The sequence below is a fragment of the Ambystoma mexicanum genome, chromosome 4p (genome assembly GCF_040938575.1).
Source record: "Ambystoma mexicanum isolate Mex_15411 chromosome 4p, UKY_AmexF1_1, whole genome shotgun sequence".
NCBI classification, from domain to species: domain Eukaryota; kingdom Metazoa; phylum Chordata; class Amphibia; order Caudata; family Ambystomatidae; genus Ambystoma; species Ambystoma mexicanum.
Genome location: NC_090927.1, coordinates 209,293,295 through 209,312,282, shown reverse-complemented (window position 1 = coordinate 209,312,282; position 18,988 = coordinate 209,293,295). Strand labels below are relative to the sequence as shown.

At 42.5% G+C, this 18,988-nt stretch overlaps 1 protein-coding gene across 4 annotated transcripts in view; it reads left to right on the top strand.

The window, feature by feature from the left end:
* The window catches only part of RP1L1 (RP1 like 1), a 283,312-nt gene extending 274,808 nt beyond the window's left edge, over nucleotides 1-8,504 (top strand). For all 4 annotated transcript variants that reach the window (XM_069605720.1, XM_069605722.1, XM_069605721.1 and 1 more), the window contains one exon: nucleotides 722-8,504. In XM_069605720.1, the coding sequence (XP_069461821.1) occupies nucleotides 722-7,566 (6,845 nt within the window). In that variant the 3' untranslated portion in view covers nucleotides 7,567-8,504. The remainder of the gene's footprint in view (nucleotides 1-721) is intronic.
* Nucleotides 8,505-18,988: the final 10,484 nt, after the last annotated feature.

The window sequence follows — 18,988 nt, the reverse complement described above, 5'->3', positions numbered from 1 at the left end:
TTCAGCAATATTTGTTTGTACCACAATTTAATTTGTACTGCATTATTTTGACTGGGTCCCATATTTTATAATTAGGAAAATGATGAAAAACATTGTAGCAAAATCACAGACATTAAAAGCAACGGAGAAATGAATGATAACTGTGTTCATCAATGATCGTCTTTTAATGTTATCAATGTCATAATTTGAAATGTTTTCTATCACTGTATATTAAACTATTGTAGGAGGTTGTTTTTTAACTTATTTCGATATGTTTTTTTTCTGGCTAGACAGTCAACAAACCTAGATGGAATTAAATAAATGAAATAAAAAATAAAAATATAAAACTTATCACAAAAAACAAGTTAGCCAAATATTAATTTTCCTGCTTCATTTTTCATCCTGAACCTACAACCTTTGATTTAATAGGATAGTCTAAAATAGTGTGCCAGTTTGTTATTTGCCAGATGTAAGTCATTAGCAACTATACCTGACGTCGCCAAAATTTCATGTTTATGGGGCGTTGTTACAATGTAATGTTTGATCCACTATATCTTTAAGCTTTCCTGTTACAGTAGAACATACAATATAAAAATGATAAGTAACATACATGATGAATATTTTTTTGGCAATGGGTCACTTAGGTGATCATACGTTTCAATTACATGTGCTAATGTATTTTCATGTTTTTCTCTCTTTTTCTCATTTTATATTTCATTCATAATGTTATCCTCTGTCCCAGTGAGCTTTGGACTGAAAGCCAAGAAAAGTGTCATTCACCCACGGTCTGCTTCAAGCAACAGAACAAGATTTTCGCTGTCCTCTGAAAAGTCTTATGCCAATGGCCTCAACATGTCCCCTGGTAACAGCCGGTGTGCATCTTTCTCAAAGCCAAAAGAGGGGGACCCGGCTCATTCCCTGGTCAATGACGACATAGAGAAGAGGGTGCATGTGAACAAGGATGGCAGCCTCTCAGTCGAAATGAAAGTTCGCTTCCGCTTGCTAAATGATGAGACTCTACAGTGGTCCACACAGATAAAAAAATCCAGGGCACCCAGTAAACTCATGGACGATCCGCTGTGTTTATATGAAGAAGAAGAGGACCGAATGGAGTGCAGGCAGGCCATGAACCCAGAGGCTTTTTCGGAGACGGATGAATCGTTTTACCCTTGCGATGCTGACTCGTACAGTTCCAAACCCAACGAAGCAGAAGATGAAGAACCGTACTGCCACAACTGTGGAAAACAATGTCAGGATTATGACATTTGGAAGAACCCAATGCTTGCTTCGCGGCAAGGAGATACTAGCTTGACGAATGGATGGCAGTCACGGTCCTCCGGCTCCAGTGCTTCATCGCACCGAAGACTGATGTGCAAGAAGAAGACCTCCATTGACAGCATTCAGACCACTTCCAGCGAGGAGTACACAGAACGCTTTGTGCAGGAATCCTCTTGCTATTCCGAGGTTGTAGAGCACTGTGACTCTCAAGTGGAGTGCTGCACCGTCAGCCAGTGCAGGAGTCAAAGCGGTTTATCCACAGCCACTTCTAATATCAGGGCACCACAGCACAGGGCACATGGAATTAGGAACAAAAGCCAGTCATCGGCAAGTGTAGCTTCAAATTCATCCACTCAAAACAATCAAGAGGCCCAATCACCTGTTGAAGTAACCAGCCAAATGTCTGATTTGAAGTCCAAACGAACTAGTTCTGATTGGATTGAACCATCTACAGCACACCAGTCAAAAAGCGCGAGTAACGTAACCGATCATGACAGACAGGACAGTTATATTTCCGACAGTTCTCGAAGAATTAAAAGGACCATGCACAAAACCTATGGTGTTTACTCTAAAAGTCTCTCTTTTAGCCACTGCCTTAGCAAGACAGATGTTAATGAGCTTGTTACTGGGTCGCCTTTAGCAAACAGCATCTCCTGCGACTGCCACAAGCGCTCTAGCACCAAAACAGACTGCTCATCCATGTCTATCCACTCCTGCGGAAACATCAACAAGACCCTAGAAGAGAAGGAGAAAAGAGACAATAAATGTATGCTCACCTCACTATCATTGAGGTCAATGTTGAGTGAATCTGAAAAATGGTCCACTGAGGGATCTACTCATTCTAGAGGCTGCGAGAAAGGCAGGAACACTCAGGGCAATAAAAGCGAGGGGGGCGGCTCAGATGAGCTTAATGAAACCTGTGCGAGACAGCAAAGTCAGATGCAAACAGCACATTTTGAATCTGCATCAACACATGCTTTAAATGAGGAGAGAATATCTGCGAGTGGTGCCTCCTCACCTAGCATTTGTATGGATCCACAACCGCCACAAAGCGGTAGATCAATTAGCCAGCATCATAGAAACAGAAATAAGTTTGCATCTGGATCCAGTCTGTCTATGTCAAACCTGAAGGAGGGCGAAGAGAACACAAAGGCCAGCTTTAGTTCCCTCATTTCAAGGCCGTCAAGCAAATCTGAATCTTTAAGTTCAAAATACAATTGTGTCAGCAAACCAGGACTCCAAAGCACCAGTTCTGGGGTGTCATCCAACTCAGAAATAAATAATGACGCTGCAGAGGTATGTAGCACGAGAGGAGATTCCCAGTCGAAATCCAGCATTGCCCACTCTTCAAATAGGGGCAAGCGAAAAAAGAAGGCCTGTCATGCAAAACATTGTAAAAGATCCTCAGTCTCAGAAACAGACTCCTCAATCAGTATGCACAGTCCTTCCCCGCCAAAAGGCAAGCCCAACAACAACAGATCAAGGACAGAAAAATTGAGGCATTCCTCTTCCATTGGGTCTGTGCATAACCTGGAAGAAGAAAAAGCAGCCCACAACCACTCTAGTCCATCTACCTCAACATCCCAGTCAATAACCTCGAAGGGCAACCCAGAAAATAAGCCAAATCCAGGCCAAGCTAGAAAGGACAATAACAACGCGGATCAGAATGTGATGCATACCCGACGAAAAAGTAGTGTTAGTTCTTGTAAGCAGAAGGCTAAATTGGGGGTAGGTGGAACAAGTGCCCCGCTAAGAGAGGGCATTGACATAATGCCTTCTGCACTGCCAAATGTCACGGCAGAAGAGGTTGTGCATGAGTGGCTAAGAAACATTCCAGCAGAAACAATTGCTGTTGAATGTGAGGCAGATCATCAACCCCTTGCAGAAACAGAACTGGAAACATTAAACAATGACATTGGTCAAGAGACAATGTCAGCAGAGGAAGAATTTGAGGAAGGTATCGAAAAAGAGAACAGTGATCTGATGATGGAAAGGACAATTAACTTGGAAACTGCAATTAATGCTGACAATAAGCTGAAGTCAGAAGGCATTTCAACCCAAGAAAACCTTAGTGACAATTGCACGGAGGGAGGAGATAGGAAAAAAGATGAAGCCAGTCCATATAGATATGCACCATCTGGTGACACTAAGAAACGAGCTTTGCCATGCACTGTGCATGCTTCTGCTCAGATTATGAAAGCACTTCTGCAGTCTCCAAATGGATCAACAATTGATCGATCAAATAGTTTGCCTGAAGTATCACCTGCTATGGGTAGAAAACTCACCAATTCAGCCAAGGTTTTGATCACTTGCCTTGTTGGGCTTAAACTTCTTGATGAAGAAACATTAGACCCCACGGGCAAGATAGAAGGTTCAAATAATAATCGATATGTGGAGCTTTTGAATGTTTTTCAGTCCCTTTGGGCAGAAGGTCCAGTCAATGCAGATACAGAATGGGCAAAAGTAGATAGATCAGCAAAGTATATGCCAACTACACATGCAGAATTACCAAACAATCGCTCCGGAGATGCTGTGCCTACCCCTGCTTCCTCTTCTGGAGTCGATGTCAACAGTGGGTCTGGAGGATCTGGTGAAGGAAGTATGGCTGGCACCGGGGATAGCACACTGATGCCTGGGAAAACAGGAGAATGTAAACTCCTGCACACTCCCTCAAGCATTGACTCTATAGCACATGATAAGGACCCTGAACTGAACAGCCCCAAGGCCTTTAATGAGAAGGGCCTGTATGGTAGGTCTGCCTCTTCCTCTTCTTCAATGGGTAAACTGAAAGAGGAAATATCTTCTGGAGGGAACTCTTCCAGAACTACGTCACCAAATAATTTAGCTGACACAATCGTACAAACTGAAGAGCAGTGCATTGGCTGTGAAACAGATCTGAGCGATGTTGATGAAAACATGAAGGAAAGGAAGGTAGACAAGAGTGTTAGCAATCATGAGGCGGGAGCTGCAGAACATGAAATTGCTTCTCCTTTGACTACAGAGGAGAATGTAGATTTTAATAGAGAAGAACTATTATGTGCTACCATCACTGATTGGGTCACAGACAATACTGTAAAACCCGGAAGCAATCATGAGAACGAGTTTGCTGCAAATGTATCAAAATCACATGATACTACAGAGAGTAACTCCCAGAGTGATTGCCAGTCCACAGTTTACTTCATTTCAGAATCGAATGAAAACAATGACTCCTTCGCAAAGAAGCAATCATTTATCACTGACCCTGCGTGGATCCTAAAACTGCTCAAGAAAATCGAGCAAGAATTTATGACCCACTACGTTGACGCTATGCATGAATTTAAAATAAGATGGAACCTTGAAGACAACCAACAGCTTGACGAAATGATCACAGAGCTTAAATATGAGGTGGAAAAGAGAATCCAAAAGAGCGTTGAAAATGAACTGGGCAAAATACAAAGCAGGGCAGGGAGGATGGTGCCCAGACCTCCCAATGAAAAGTCCCGGCAGTGGCCTGCACAACCAACGGAGCAAAGAAGAAAACGCTTACAGACCATGCGCAATCGGTCTGCTGTCAATCAGTGGAATGTGGGGCAAAACAAGCAAGTGCTATCCAATGACCTTTCTTTAGAGACTGATCAAGAGGATCTCACATTTAGTGCATCCCTGGCTGATGAAATAAGTGCAGACGATGAATATTGCCCATGTGAAACCTGCGTTAGAAAGAAGCTGGCTTTGAGGCCTCCCAAAGCCAATACAGTGTCAGCCAATGCGCCCATTGTCAGAGCATTTGACTTGCGAGAAATTCTGCGGATGAAAAAGGAACCCACTGGTGTAATCTCTGCATCGCCATGCAGTTCAATCAAAGAGTATCAAGGCAGCTCAGCAGTTCATGGCGACTGCCCAGATGTCACCAAGACTGAAACTAACCAAGCTAGTGAAGCCAATGAGAATATAATAACAGTGCATTGTGAACATGGTAATACAGAAAAGGTAGAAATTGAGAATCATGAACAGAACGATGATCAGAACAGCAACCTACAAGTAGAAGAAAACATTTGTTCTGCCCTCAACAGTGAAAACAAAGAAGGATGGGAAGATCAGAAGCAACATGAAGAAAAGAACACACAAATGGCAAACCACAAACCAAAAGACAACCAATCTGAACCCGAAAGTAATGATGAATTGGGGGGTGAAATTGTTGACCATGAGGAGCCTGAGGTTGATCACAAGGAAGACCCTGAAGATACAGACACTGCTGAGGAGACTACATCTGGATTGCTCGTAGAAGAGGCAGACAGTACAGAAAACGGTGGGGAAGATCAGGTGAAGGAGGAAGAAAATGATGCTGATGATAAAGAAGCCGGAGGTGAAGAAGATAACGAATTGTCATTTGTCGAAGAGACAAATGAGGATACGGCGGACGTGGAGAGTGAAGTGAAAATGTGTGAATTGGAGAACACTGTTTTTGAATCGGAGCAGACAACTGATGCTGTGGCTCCCAATAATCAAACCATGGAACCTCCTATTGAGATTAATGAGCAGAATGAGATCTTTAAAGAAGCAGCCCCTCACAATGAAACCCATGAACCAGTGGAGGGAGGAGAAGATAAAAACAATGAGCCGTCAGCAGCGGATATTGGTGGCAGTACAACTGAGGAGATTATTGGTGACCTACTCGATAATGTGGAAAGAGTTCATGCTGAGGATGTGGGCAGATGTTCAATAGAGGTAACTGATGATGAAGGTACATCAGAAGAAAAGGGTGGTGGTCCAGTAGAAGAAACTGATGGGATTGCAGAAGAGGAAATTAATGATGTTTTAGTGGAAGATATGGATGGAAGTCTCGCAGAAGAAAAAGATATAGATGCAACAGACAAAATCAATGGTGGTCCAGATAAAGATCTAACTGGTGGTGCATCGAACGAGGAAGATGAGTGTTCAGCTGGAGAGCATGATGATGGCCCTGCACAGAGTACACCTGAATGTACAGAACAGGACAAAGACATATGCCCAGATGATGAAGCAGATGTAACCCAAACAGAAGAAAATACTGGTGCTGAAGATAAGGATGGAGGCCCACCAGAAGAAGTTGGTCCAGCAGAAGATACTGATTGCTGTACAGCAGAGAACATAGGCGAGGCGACAGAGGAAGACGATACAGGAACAGCAGAAGACGTTGATAGTGGGCCATTAGATGATGTGTGTAAAGAGGCAAAGGAAGGAGATCATTGCCCAAAGAAAGAAATTGATAGTGGTCAAACAGATGATACAGGTGACCCATCATGTGATATTGATGGAGCAGCAGAGGACAATGGTAATACATCAGAAGAAATGTGCAATGGTCAGTCAGATTATATGAATGAAGCCGCAAACTATGATGTTGGTCCGGCAGAAGAAACTGATAGCGGTCCAAGACATGATATGGGTGACCCATCAGATGATATTGATGGAGCAGCAGAAGAAGAAGGTAGCCCAACAGAAGAAATTTGCAATGGTCCATCAAATGATATGGGTGCAGCAATAGAGGAAGATGCCAGTGCTGCAGATAAAATTGATAGTGTTCCAGAAGATGATACGGATGGCCCATCAGATGATAATGATGGAGCAGCAGAGGAAGATGGTAGTGCAGAAGACAACGTTTGCAGTAGTCCATTAGATGATATGGGTGAGGCAACAGGGGAAGATGTTGTTGCTATGGAAGAATTTGATAGTGGTCCAACAGGTGATTTGGGTGCTCCATCAGATGATATTGATGGAGACGCAAGGGAAGATGGCAGCCCATCAGATGTAATTCGGAATTGTCCATCAGATGATATTGGTGAAGAAGCAGAGAAAGATGTTGGCCTTGCAGAAGAGACTGATAGTGGTCCATCAGATGCCATGGGTGGAGCAGCAGAGGAAGAAGTTTGTGGTCAAGTGGAGGATATTGATACTGCTCCATCAGAAGAAATAAATGGAGCAGCAGAGGAAGTAGATGATGTTCCATCAGAAGAAAGCAGTGGGGGTCAAACTGAAGATAAAGTAGATGAAATCCCAATAGAGGAAGGGAATGGTAGTCCACCAGTTGAAATGAATGGCAGTCCAGAACCAGAAAAAGACTCAAGCAAAGTGTGCCAGGATCTTGAGAACGGAAATGGCAGTAGTGGCCATGGAGACTCTGACAGCTCTGGCAGTAAACCTGTACAAATGTACCCTGACAGCTCTTCAGAAGAGGAGGACAGAGGTTCGGAACGTACCAGCCCTGTGGTTGCAAGTAATGGTTTCTGCTCTCTAAAGAAGACTGAAAAGCTTCATGGTCACAGCATTGAGCTAGATGACTTGGACTTCTAGAACTTTAAAATCAGGAAAATAATTCCTCCTGATATAGCTCAGTATTATATATTATATATTATATATTATATTGTATAATAATAACTCTCGGGTTATTTCAACTTTAAGGTAGAGACTGGAGCAAATATGCAAACACTGAATCATTCAGATAAAGGAAATAAGCTAAACTCTGGTTCACTTGTTTCTCGAGAAGAGCTAGCATGCCAAGAACAAATGTTTGGGCTGTAACACAATTATTCTTGTCAGTTGCAATCAGTACAAAATTGTGCAATTTCCTTATTTATTTTTGTATTGGTAATTTGTATGGCTCCTTCTGTTGCAGTATGCAAGTGAGAACTGTCATGGATCAATATAAACAGATTAGGGAAATTGTACGGTGCAAATGGTGCAACCTTGTTTTGCAGGTCAGTGCCATCTACCTTTACAGATGATTCGTCTCCCATGAACCCTCATTATTGACTATGCAGGTTAGGTCTACTGGGAGTGGTGGTCCAAACTCCCTAGAGAAACAAAGGTTGCAGAACCCCCCCTTGCAGGTGCAGTAGGCTAAATTGTTAATTGGGAAACAAAGTGTTTACTGATAGTAGTAAAATATTTGCAAGATTTTCTAAACAAGTAAGTCCTGGGTTTTCTTTTAATGTCATCTTGACTCCTAACAGCTTCAGTGTTTCAGTGTCAATGTTGGCCTCTCAGGATCTATTATGATAATGTGAACCTTCCTTCACGCTGCTAGTACTCAATGATGCATACAACATGCAGTGCCAATGCTTCTGTTCAAAGGGGAATGCAAAGCTAAGATATCTTTAAAGTAATTTCTCATGGAAAAAAACTAAGTAATGCTTCTTTTTATGATAGGGGGGGGTCCATATTTTAATTAAGGGTTTGATATTTTTAATAAAAGGTGTACAGTATAAATAAAGTAATTCATGAGCATTCCACTTGAAGTATTCGTACTGTATGTACGTATGTAAGATGAATCTACTCTTAAATAGACCAATGGACCCAGGAATCATGTGGTTCCCCAACAATTTCCTTAGGGCATGAGAGGTATGAGAAGTGGAATATACACCAGCGAGGAGAAGTGCTGGCGACTGATGACCTGAAGAGTGCTCTGAGCCAAAGGCACTCTGATTTTGCTTTGTTTAGCCGTTGGGAAATGAAGGATAATGTTTATTCTTTTAGTTCTGAGTCCTGGAGGCAGCATTGCCAAGACAGTCATGAAGCCAGGAGATGATAGCGAGCCGGGAAGCACTGGCGTGACAACTCTGAGAGCCCAGGCGACTGCGCTGTCTAAGATATATGATATGATATGATGGGTTATTTATAACGCGCTTAATACCCAGAGGTTTCTAAGCACGGACCCAGGGATCGAACCTGTGGTGCTCCGTATCGTCTTGCTTCCAAGGCGAGCACGTTGCCTACTGAGCTATCCTCCCGAGACAGCAGTGGAAACTGGAGAAACCACCAGTAGAAATGCCAGGGGTGATATGAGAACTCATGAGACTCGGCTGGTATCCGCGACTAGGGCTAGACAATTTGCAAGAGAAGCAAACAACACAGGAAGTCTCTGAACAAAGCCAAGAGGGAGTGAGAAATAGTATGAGAATAAGGCTCAGCAGAAAAGGGACCCTGGAGGTATGAGAAGGTGGGTTGTGTCTTAAGCTGCATGTTGGGAAATGTAGTCAAAAGAACCAGAGTGTTTGTGTGCCAGATTATTTATATATCAGTTGGGTGACACCCTATCCAAGGAAGCTAAGAAACCCACTCCCAAACAAGACAAGCCCAATCAATATTTTGAGTACCTCTTTCCAGGCTAAGACAGCCAACAGTTTAATAACTTAGAAACAATCACACTCTGATACAAGAAACAAACTTGTTTGAAATAACATTTTCTTTTATTGAAATAAATAATATCAAAATAATGTGATGGATGATTCCCAACTAGAATTTCAATGGGACTTCACAGGCACCTTAATCCAAGCGTGTGAAATGTTTGACTTCACTTTATACGTAGACACAACTTAACATTGATTGCTTCACACAAAGATAAGCCAAGCAATCTACAACAGAGAATCATGCTTACTTGAAACTCGCACCCAGCCTGAAATCAAAAGGTGAAGCAGTTCTCGCATTCACGTTTAAACAAAACAATTGATTGCAGTTTTAGCTCACATAACATATGGTTCTCCACAGGGGCGTTGCTAGGGGGGGGCTAAGGGGGCTATAGCCCCTGATCTGTTGGTTGTAGCCCCGGATAGAATCTCAGGAGCTACAGCCAAAAGACTAGCTAGCCCCGAGTCCCAACAGTTCCGACATCAGCTTAACCCCGGGTCTTTTCCAGACCTAGCAACTCCCCTGGTTCTCCAATCCTCAGATTGATTTAAATCTAAAATATTGGACATTATCTATGACAAACTATTGATTCCTGGCTTGGTCATGCACACTGCTTGACTGCTTCTTCTATGATATTGGATTTGTTGCAAAATATTGTGAAAACTAGGGTTTCTCAGGATTTCGATTTCCTTTGAAATACTGTGGAGATCGGGCCCAACTCACTCACTATTTTCAAGGAATCAGGTTCAGCCTCAAAACGCCCCAGTTCAGAGTGTTTATTAAGGAACACATTTAAATAATTAAGTAGGGAAGACTACCATCATATGACTTGTTCCTCGTTAAATTTAAGATGTCTTGAGCTTTTAGAGATACCTAATTGCAAGAGAAAGTCCTAATATGATGATGCTACCTAGCAGGGCTGCTTGTCCATAATAGGTGCATGGGCGTCGACCCACCGGGTCCTGGCCCCCTCTCACCCATTATGGAGGAGCCAGCCCAGTAAAATACGAGCACTCCCTCAAGTGTTCTTAACTGTGAAAGGGAAACTATGTCTCCCTTCCACAGTTATATTTCCCCAGTCGTGTAAGCTCAATGGGCCTTTCAAGGCTGGGGCCGTTTGCTTCCCCAGCCTTGCATGGCTCATTGGAACTGCACGTCTGTATGTGCAAGGGGGCACACCTGCGCCTCCTCTCACATACAGACAGAACAGGCTGGAGTGGAGCGTCTCCGCACTCACACCCAGGCCCCCTTGCACGCATGTACAGGAGCCAGGTTGTTTCCTGAATCCTGTTCATACTTACAGGGGGATGGAGTACTGGAACTGCCGGACCCGCAGCAAAAGATAAGTTTGCTTATGTTCATTTTTTTAATTTAAATTATGTGTATGGATGTGTGCATGCTTGTGTTGTTAGATGAATGTATGATGATGGATGCTGGTGTGAATGAGGGTGTGCTTTCTCTGTGCATGTTGTGTAAATGTGTGTGTGTGTGTTTGTATGTTTATTTATTATTTAAATATGTGTATGGATGCATGCATACTTGTGTTATGAGTGAGTGCATGGTATTCTTTTTAATGGAAATCTATGATGGGGGTCTAGTAAAAAATACCATACCTGCCCCCTGGCATTTTTTACTGTGCATGGTTGATAAAGCAAGTATGATAAGTGTTATTATGTAGCTAGACTTGCATTTTAGTGCAGCCAGTCTAGCCATTACTTATTGTGGTATGACAGTGAGTATTGGGCATCTTTGATAAAGCAAACAGAATCAGTGGTATTATTCTTACTGTGGCATGACATTTTAATTGGGCATATTTGGTAAAACAAGCATAAGTGTTATTATGTAGCTAGACTGGCATTTCAAAACACCAGTCTAGTAATTTTCTTATTGAGGTATGACATTTTGTATTGACCACTTTGGTAAAGCAAGCATGATCAGTGTTATTACGAAGTAAGACTGGCTTTTTTATTCTACAAGTCTAGCCATTTCTTACTGAGGCAGGGCATTTTGTATTGGGCATCTTTGGTAAAGCAAGCATGATAAGTGTTGTTATGTAGCTCGACGGGCATTTTAGCACAGCTAGTTTGGACTTGTTTTCATACTTTGGCATGGATTTTTAATGGTAAAGCCAACTGGAGTATGTCCTTATGTGGATACACTGACAAATATTGGCTAAACAAATATGGGCATGTTTCCTTATAGTATAATTACTGACATTATGCCCAAAGCAAAAATGAGTATGTTCTTATGTGGGAACAATAGGGTATAATGATGCAGTCAGCATGGAAATGTATGGGCACAGCCAGTGTGTAAATGTTTTATACAGGAAAATATTGTGGTGGGAAAAGGCATCATGAAAATGTGTTGGTGAAATGCTCCTGTGCACTGTTGGTGACTTGCATCTATTGGATTATTTTCTTGAGTTACCTTACAAAACCCAATTGTAAACTGTTTGGCTTTTTACCCAATTTTTCTAAAAAGTGTGCTCTAAAATGCACAATTTTCACCCATGGTTTAAAAACAATTCACGGGTGTAGAACTTCCCCAAACTCCCTTGAGTTATGTGGGTTCCCTCGCTATGCACGGTCGCTCTGACATATCTTAGACAAATATTTACACCCCTCCAGTTAAAATATTGAGCAGCCACCTAGGGTTTCAGTTTTCATTATAAATCGAAAAGCACATACACCATTCACTATGTTCCCTTTCTAAGTAATCTAACTTTTACACAAGGCTACCAAAATACATTTAATTGCTATCTGGGATTTAATTAACTTTCAAGAAAAATGTCTAAATAATCCTGGCTAGGTAAGGGCACCGGTCAGATGGGCTCTATCACTTCTCAGTTTTCTATATTATTCATATGTGTTTGAGCTCAAAAGCCCAGCACCCTTCACCTGTATGGTGAAGGTCAATACAGTGGATTTTTATTGGACAGTGTATTGAATTGGTCCCTAGCCCCAAGCAAAATGACCTTCATCTATATCCGCCATGGCAGGGAAGTGATTCACCACATGCGTACTGTATGGGGAAAGGTGTGGGGGCCTGAGATCATCTGTCCGTGTAGAAATGCCTTTCACTGCATACATGCACTGCATCTGGGAGATGTCCACTGTGGCTCCACGTGCACTGAAGAGCTCGCTAATGCGAGCCGTTAGAGCAAACAAGGTGGCCGTCATTGCCTCATTAATTTCCATGGCTTGCATCAGGTTCATCCTGGAGTAGGAAATGAAGCCATAGGAAGGCCTTCCGAATGATATGGCCACTGGAAGTATGCATACTGTACCTGGAACACCCCCGGCAGATTAGCTCCAGTGCAGAGTTCAAATGTTGTTTGGGATGAGAAGGCACAGTCATAGAGGAAGCCATTGCACACCAGATTTGCGCCGATTTCCTCTCCAAACTGATCCCTGCAAATTAAGTTGTTTGTTGTTAATGTAATTCATATATGGAACTCGTGCCCTCTTTCTATTGGATGTTACCACTCTCTCATGTTTATATTGATCGTTCTAATCTATGTGATGCTTTAATTACCGATTTGAAGATATTTTTGGGCTGTGCTTGGGGTGTCGATTGGTTTTGCTGATTTTGTGTACTCAGGTCTAGGCTTTCAGGTAGCAGCTGATCTCATGTGAGACAATGGAGAAGAACCACAAGGTGAGGACTGTCTTGCTTCATGTTTTGTTTGCTAAAGAAGGAAAACAGAGACGTGTGCCCAGTGACTTTGCTGCTGGAGAGGTGTTTGGACCTGATGATGCCCAGGGTGGATTTAAGGGGTGCACGAAGATGAGCAGTTGACCACCCGCCAGATCTACCCTAGGCAAAGAGAAATTATAGCTTAACATTTTTGATGCACTTACCAAGCAGTTGGAATGTGTGCAGTGATGAATATTTGTCTTCTGCAAACAGTTCATTTATTCTCTAAACATTGAGTAAACCTAGTTGAAAACGTTCACTGGCTATTTAGCCAAAGTACACTTTTTGGGCACTATACATGCATGGCTAAGGCTTTGTAAATGAAGACATTTTGCTTGCTTAGTCAATGAGAAAAAATGCCTTTCATTTTGACTAGGGTAACCTTGCAAAGTATACTCATTATAGGCGTATCCGCACTACAAAAGGATAGATCTGACTATTTGTATACGGTTTTACAATGTTTTTTTGCAACAGTGGCACAAAGCACACAGCACAGAACCAGCAAACGAGAACACAAATGGTTATTGCAAGGTGTTTTTCCGCCAAAAGCACATGTACATTTTACCACCCTAAAACCCATCGAAATTGGGCCATCTTTACTTTTTTTAGTGGCATTCCGGTGCCCCCTGCTGGTAACACCCGAGTTTGGCGATAAGTATAGCGTTGTCTTAGACCCTGCAAATGATTTCAAACCTTGTGACATGGCAGTAATATCGAACCATTGTTTGGAAGAGCAGTGTTTTACTAAAGCAAGTGGCGCAATACAAATGAACATGTTTTATGTTGATTAATCCCTCCCTCAATAGTTCCAAGTAAGGCATCTTCCATGAGGTAGGAGGGTCAGCATGACAATTAAGCAGACACTCATTTGGCTTTTAGTGATTTTCTGTTCACATGTAATGGCATTTTTCTTCATTCTGCGTCCTTTTGTTTCACACACATGTACCTTCAAAAAGAATGCACTCTGGGGACCTGATTACAAGTTTGGTTGTAACGGTAAAACATGCCACATTTCAAAATACAACAGAGCTTATTATGAGCAAGGCAATATTTGGATGGTAAATCCAACAGAATACCGCCAAACAGAATTACTGTGACCGCCACTTGGTCCAGCGGAATTACTGCTTGATTACAAGTGACGGTGGCCGAGTTAATCCTCATTTTATGAGACTCAATTGGACTCAATGGGGCATTTTTGGCAGAATTACCGGCATCGGAATTATCGCCACAGTAATTTCGCTGATTTTGCTGATTTACCGGAGGAGCGTTTGAGAATTAACCTCCAACATGATGCTGGCGGTAAGTCCCGCACTGCAGGGCCATACTCATGGTATGGAACAGCGGGGAAAGTGGTGGTAATTCCGTTACTGACAATTGTTTCCTGCACCGCCATACTCGTAATGGGCCCCAATATGTTTTACCACTCCACCAAATTCCGAGTTTCAATACTGAGTGAGGGCAATTACCTCTACCCAAGAGAATTACTGGATGTGATATTACCACATGCAGTAATACCCTGTGCGGTAATATGGCATTTCCCAATGGAGTTCTACGGGAATAACTGAAGGGCCTGCAGTGATCAGAATTCAAGTCAAGGTACTACTATTTGGCAGTATTATCAGAGGAGATGCTACCAAATTCATGATCCGGTAATCAAGCCCTATGCATAGAGGCAAAATATATAACTGTAGATGTTTGGATTAAAGTGTGTTATGTTGCTCCACTGAACCTCAGAGTCAGGGCTGGAAACATTTCCTCTGCACATTATGTCATGCTCATTATCTCCGGCTACAGCAGCTTATGGCAAAGCTCATTGACTCAATTCCATATGACCCATGCCACGTGCAGCATTGGTAGGCTGCTTCCATAAGCTCCTTACCGTCTCCTTCATAGGACAAACCTCCTGCAGGGAAAGTGCAGCGCAGGCCGCGCAAACATAGGGAAGAAAAGAGCACCAAGTGGGGGGGTGGGCTGGGAAGGGTGCAATTGGTCCCCTCAAAACCCCCAGTCTGGCTGGACTGTTGCTCCCTGGGCCAGAGCTCCAAATATAAAAATAATTGAAAAAGGCAAAATCCTTCAGAGAGTGCTGCAAGGCCTACTTGGCTTTGGTGTAGATGGTGTGAGCGCACGCGCCTTAATTTCTGCAATGTTGCAGATGTGCATGGGTGGCCCAACATGCAGGCCTCCACAGTGAGTGAGAGGGAGAAGAGCCTACACCGCAGGAGCATGTTCACAGCAGCAAGTGGCAATGTAGACATTTAAATGACATTTTCATACACCATTGGTCTGTTACAATCCTCAGCAGCGTGTCACGACTCCTACTTGCCAAGGTAGTAAGGGTCCATATCTGATTAGAATTTGTCCTCAGGTCCATGAATTCATTTATCACTGATGAGCTCATTGAAATAAAGAGTTTAATAGCACCCTAAATAACTCCCACGGATAATGCTATATGGTGATTTTAGAAATGGGGTTTCGACTATTTGTGGCTCTCGCTTTTCGGCACTGTTGATAAACACACAAAGAAAGATGTCACATTCAGGCGTTATTAGAAGACTACAAACTAGGGGGCTCATTCAGAGTTGGGTGGATATTTTTACGAAATACCACTGGAGAAGGTTTCTGCTCGTGGTATTTCCGACAATGCACCCAATTCAAAGTTTACCAACGCAGGTGGTTTCTCTGGAATTCCTCCAGAGGTATTTCAGAAACAGAACACCTACCAGTGGCAGCATAAAAAGGTGTTTTTAAATATGGTTTCCAGCCATTTCCATGTTCACTATGGAATGTAAATACACATACACCCACACACAAGCACATGGCACCTTCCTTAAAAGCACACATAAATATAATAGGCCGCTCTTACTGTCTATCACCAGATCCCAGGTGCACGCCCCTCACAGTTCCCTCTGCTTCCATGAATTTAAATATGCTGAAGGCTTCCCAAGAAAGTGCAACTTTGAGTCACAGTAAAAGCTAATTCCCCTGGCCTCCTATCGCTCTGCATTGCCCACGTCCAGACAGAATCGCTACAATTTCCAGCAGACCCAGACAACAGTTTATTTTCATGTCTGCCAGATCGTCCAACTCATCTATATGTGAGCCAGGTCAATTGAAGGGGATCAGTGTCAAGGAATTGTTGACTGAGCAATGTGGGCAAGGGAATATGGTGCATGTGAGGTAAGAGAGGGGACTTAAGAGTTAAAAGGACGGAAGGGATAGCCAAGGGGCATTGTGGATCTGATGCAAGGGAAGGATACTGGAAGGTGATGGGTAAGGAAAATAGGGTAAATGAGACAGAGAAACAAATCTAGAAACGTAGGTCAGCAGATTGAGTGACTGTTGCTTAGACATCTGCCTGACCTGCAAGCCACTGAACTAGATTGTGGGAATGGGGCGACTCTTTTCTTTTTTATGATTAAGTGATGCATACTACCTTTATGAAGATATGCTTCAACTAAGAATTCTCTTATACTTTTTTAGGTTGCTTTATCATGTGACTTGATTCTTTAATAGCCAGTTTTTTGGGGTCAGTGTACTAGTTTAGCCCTTAAATAACAACTTTGCAGAGCGTGTTTTGTTGGGTGTAATACTGAAGTAGGAATAGGAGAAGTTAAAGTCTTCCCTGTTGTCTACATTGCACACTGGAACCAGGAAGCCAGGGCTCGAACCCTTGCCTTCCACTCCCCACACATTAAGAGATCCTGAGCAAATCAATGTCCATCACTGTCCCTTATTTTTCTTAACAATCTGCAGGGACCATCTCGTGCATATGGGTTCACATTCTGTAGTGTTACTCCATAAATAGCTATAATATTAACCATGCATATAATGTGTACTGGTGTGGAGGCAGGATTCCAGGTGATGCCCTCATGTTGTGGGAGGTGAGTAGACAGGGTGCTATGTATGAGTTTTGTGTTCATTGGAGGCAGGAAGCCAGGTATGGGGCTTTCGCCTGCCATATTGTGTTTGGCAATTAGAGCCAAGCCAGACCCTCTGGCTCAGCTGTGGCTCGGCTCTATCAATGACTTCTCTAGCTTGCCCACCTCTTTACCTTGGTCTAACACTAAAGATGTGATGTCATAGGAGGAGGTGTAGCCTCCTGTCAAATTGCAAACTAGGACATGATAAAACCCAGGCTCAAATTCCAGCTTTCCCATTTAACCAAATGATACTATCCACTTGAAATCATTTAATAATAATAATAATAATAATAATAATAATAATAATAATAATAATAATAATAATAATAAAACTTTATTGTGATATAATCCAAAAATTAGGATTTTACACAACACTTCACTCATAATATACAAAACCCAATGATTAGAAACCATAAAAATACATGTAAAATGCAGTTACAGTGAATGAATCAACATTCAATATTCAACATTCAATATCAAACAACAATAATGCATTTAAAATCAATGTATTTAAAATCAATCATTTCATCTTCAATTTCAGCTACAGACTCTACCACATGCCTCTGATACTACAACTCATAGCACAGCCTAAAGTCCTTGGAAAAATAGGAAAAGCATGAAACAATTAAGCAATATGTGTGGAAAAAGTTATTTCAAGTTCAATCACATGCAAAATTCGCCATCAAAACATCGGATGGTATGAATTCATTACATAGCAAAGCTAGGATACAAAATCAAGGCATTGGGCACTATGATCAGGGAGTCGGCTTTTAATCTGCTTTTTAACCTGCTGCCAGACTCTAAAGAGAGCAAGTTGGGCTGAGATGTAATAGGTATTCAAACAATAGTCCCAAAAAGAGTCCGAGATAATTGCCTCATAAGAATGGGCCAAACCGCCGAGCATGCAAATGTAGATGGATCCTAATTCGCGTTAAGACATGCCTGGCTGATTCGGCCCTATCTGGGAAGGCACATATTTGGCAAAACCTAAGTTCCGGGGTTACCTTTAAAAGGGGTGCCAGCACAGTCATCACCGGGTGTTTGTTTATACGTAACCTCAGGATGAACCGTCTGACTTCAGGGGCAGGGCAGAGCTGTAGGTAAGGTTGAATCTTACGATAGCGGTGCACCACATGTGCTACTGCCTCGTATCCTTTTAAATTTGCCAGATGTCTGTAATTGTCGCTCCAATCCCACCCGTTGATTTTATGCTTGAAGGATTTTTTTTAAAATTGACAAAACGGTAGCCTCTCTTTTTAGCGAAGGGCCAGTCAATCTTCACAAATAGGGCTTCATTTAAGATCTTAAAATTGAAGCCATAGCGAATCCTCTCCGAGTCATAGCTATCTCCAGCCATAGACAAAACCTTACAAGTGGGATCAGAGCAGACTTAAGATAGAATATCGCCCTGGCCCGCATTACCATACCTCTTAAAGATGTTAAGCCTAATTCAAGGCGGAGATATTCCATGGGACATGTCAGGCTCAGTCCTAATACCGTACGTACGCCAATAATGGCCCTGAAGTTTGTTTAGCCAAGTGAGGTCCTGGATAGCCAGAGCCTCAAGGCCATAGAGGACAGCCGGGGCAAAGCACTGCTGGTAAAGCTTAACTAACCCAGCCATGCTATACCCTGCCGTACCTCTAGCAAACTTACAGGCTTGGAGCGTGAGTATTTTAGCTTGTCGCTTTTTGTTAATGATCATCAGATCGTAATGAGGGTGGGCCTCAAACTCCAAGCACTAATATGGGTAGGACTCAGTATATTTTATAGTACCCAAGGAACAATCAATTCCAGTCCGAACTATCTTTTTACCTGCAATCACCAGAATATTGGTTTTACCCAAATTTATGATCAGACCCAGCTGGAGCGCATAGCAGGCCAACTCATCAAGCATACTTTTTATCCCCGACATGGTCCTGTCAAACAGGATCTGATCATCAGCATAAAGCATGCCCACAATAGGATGT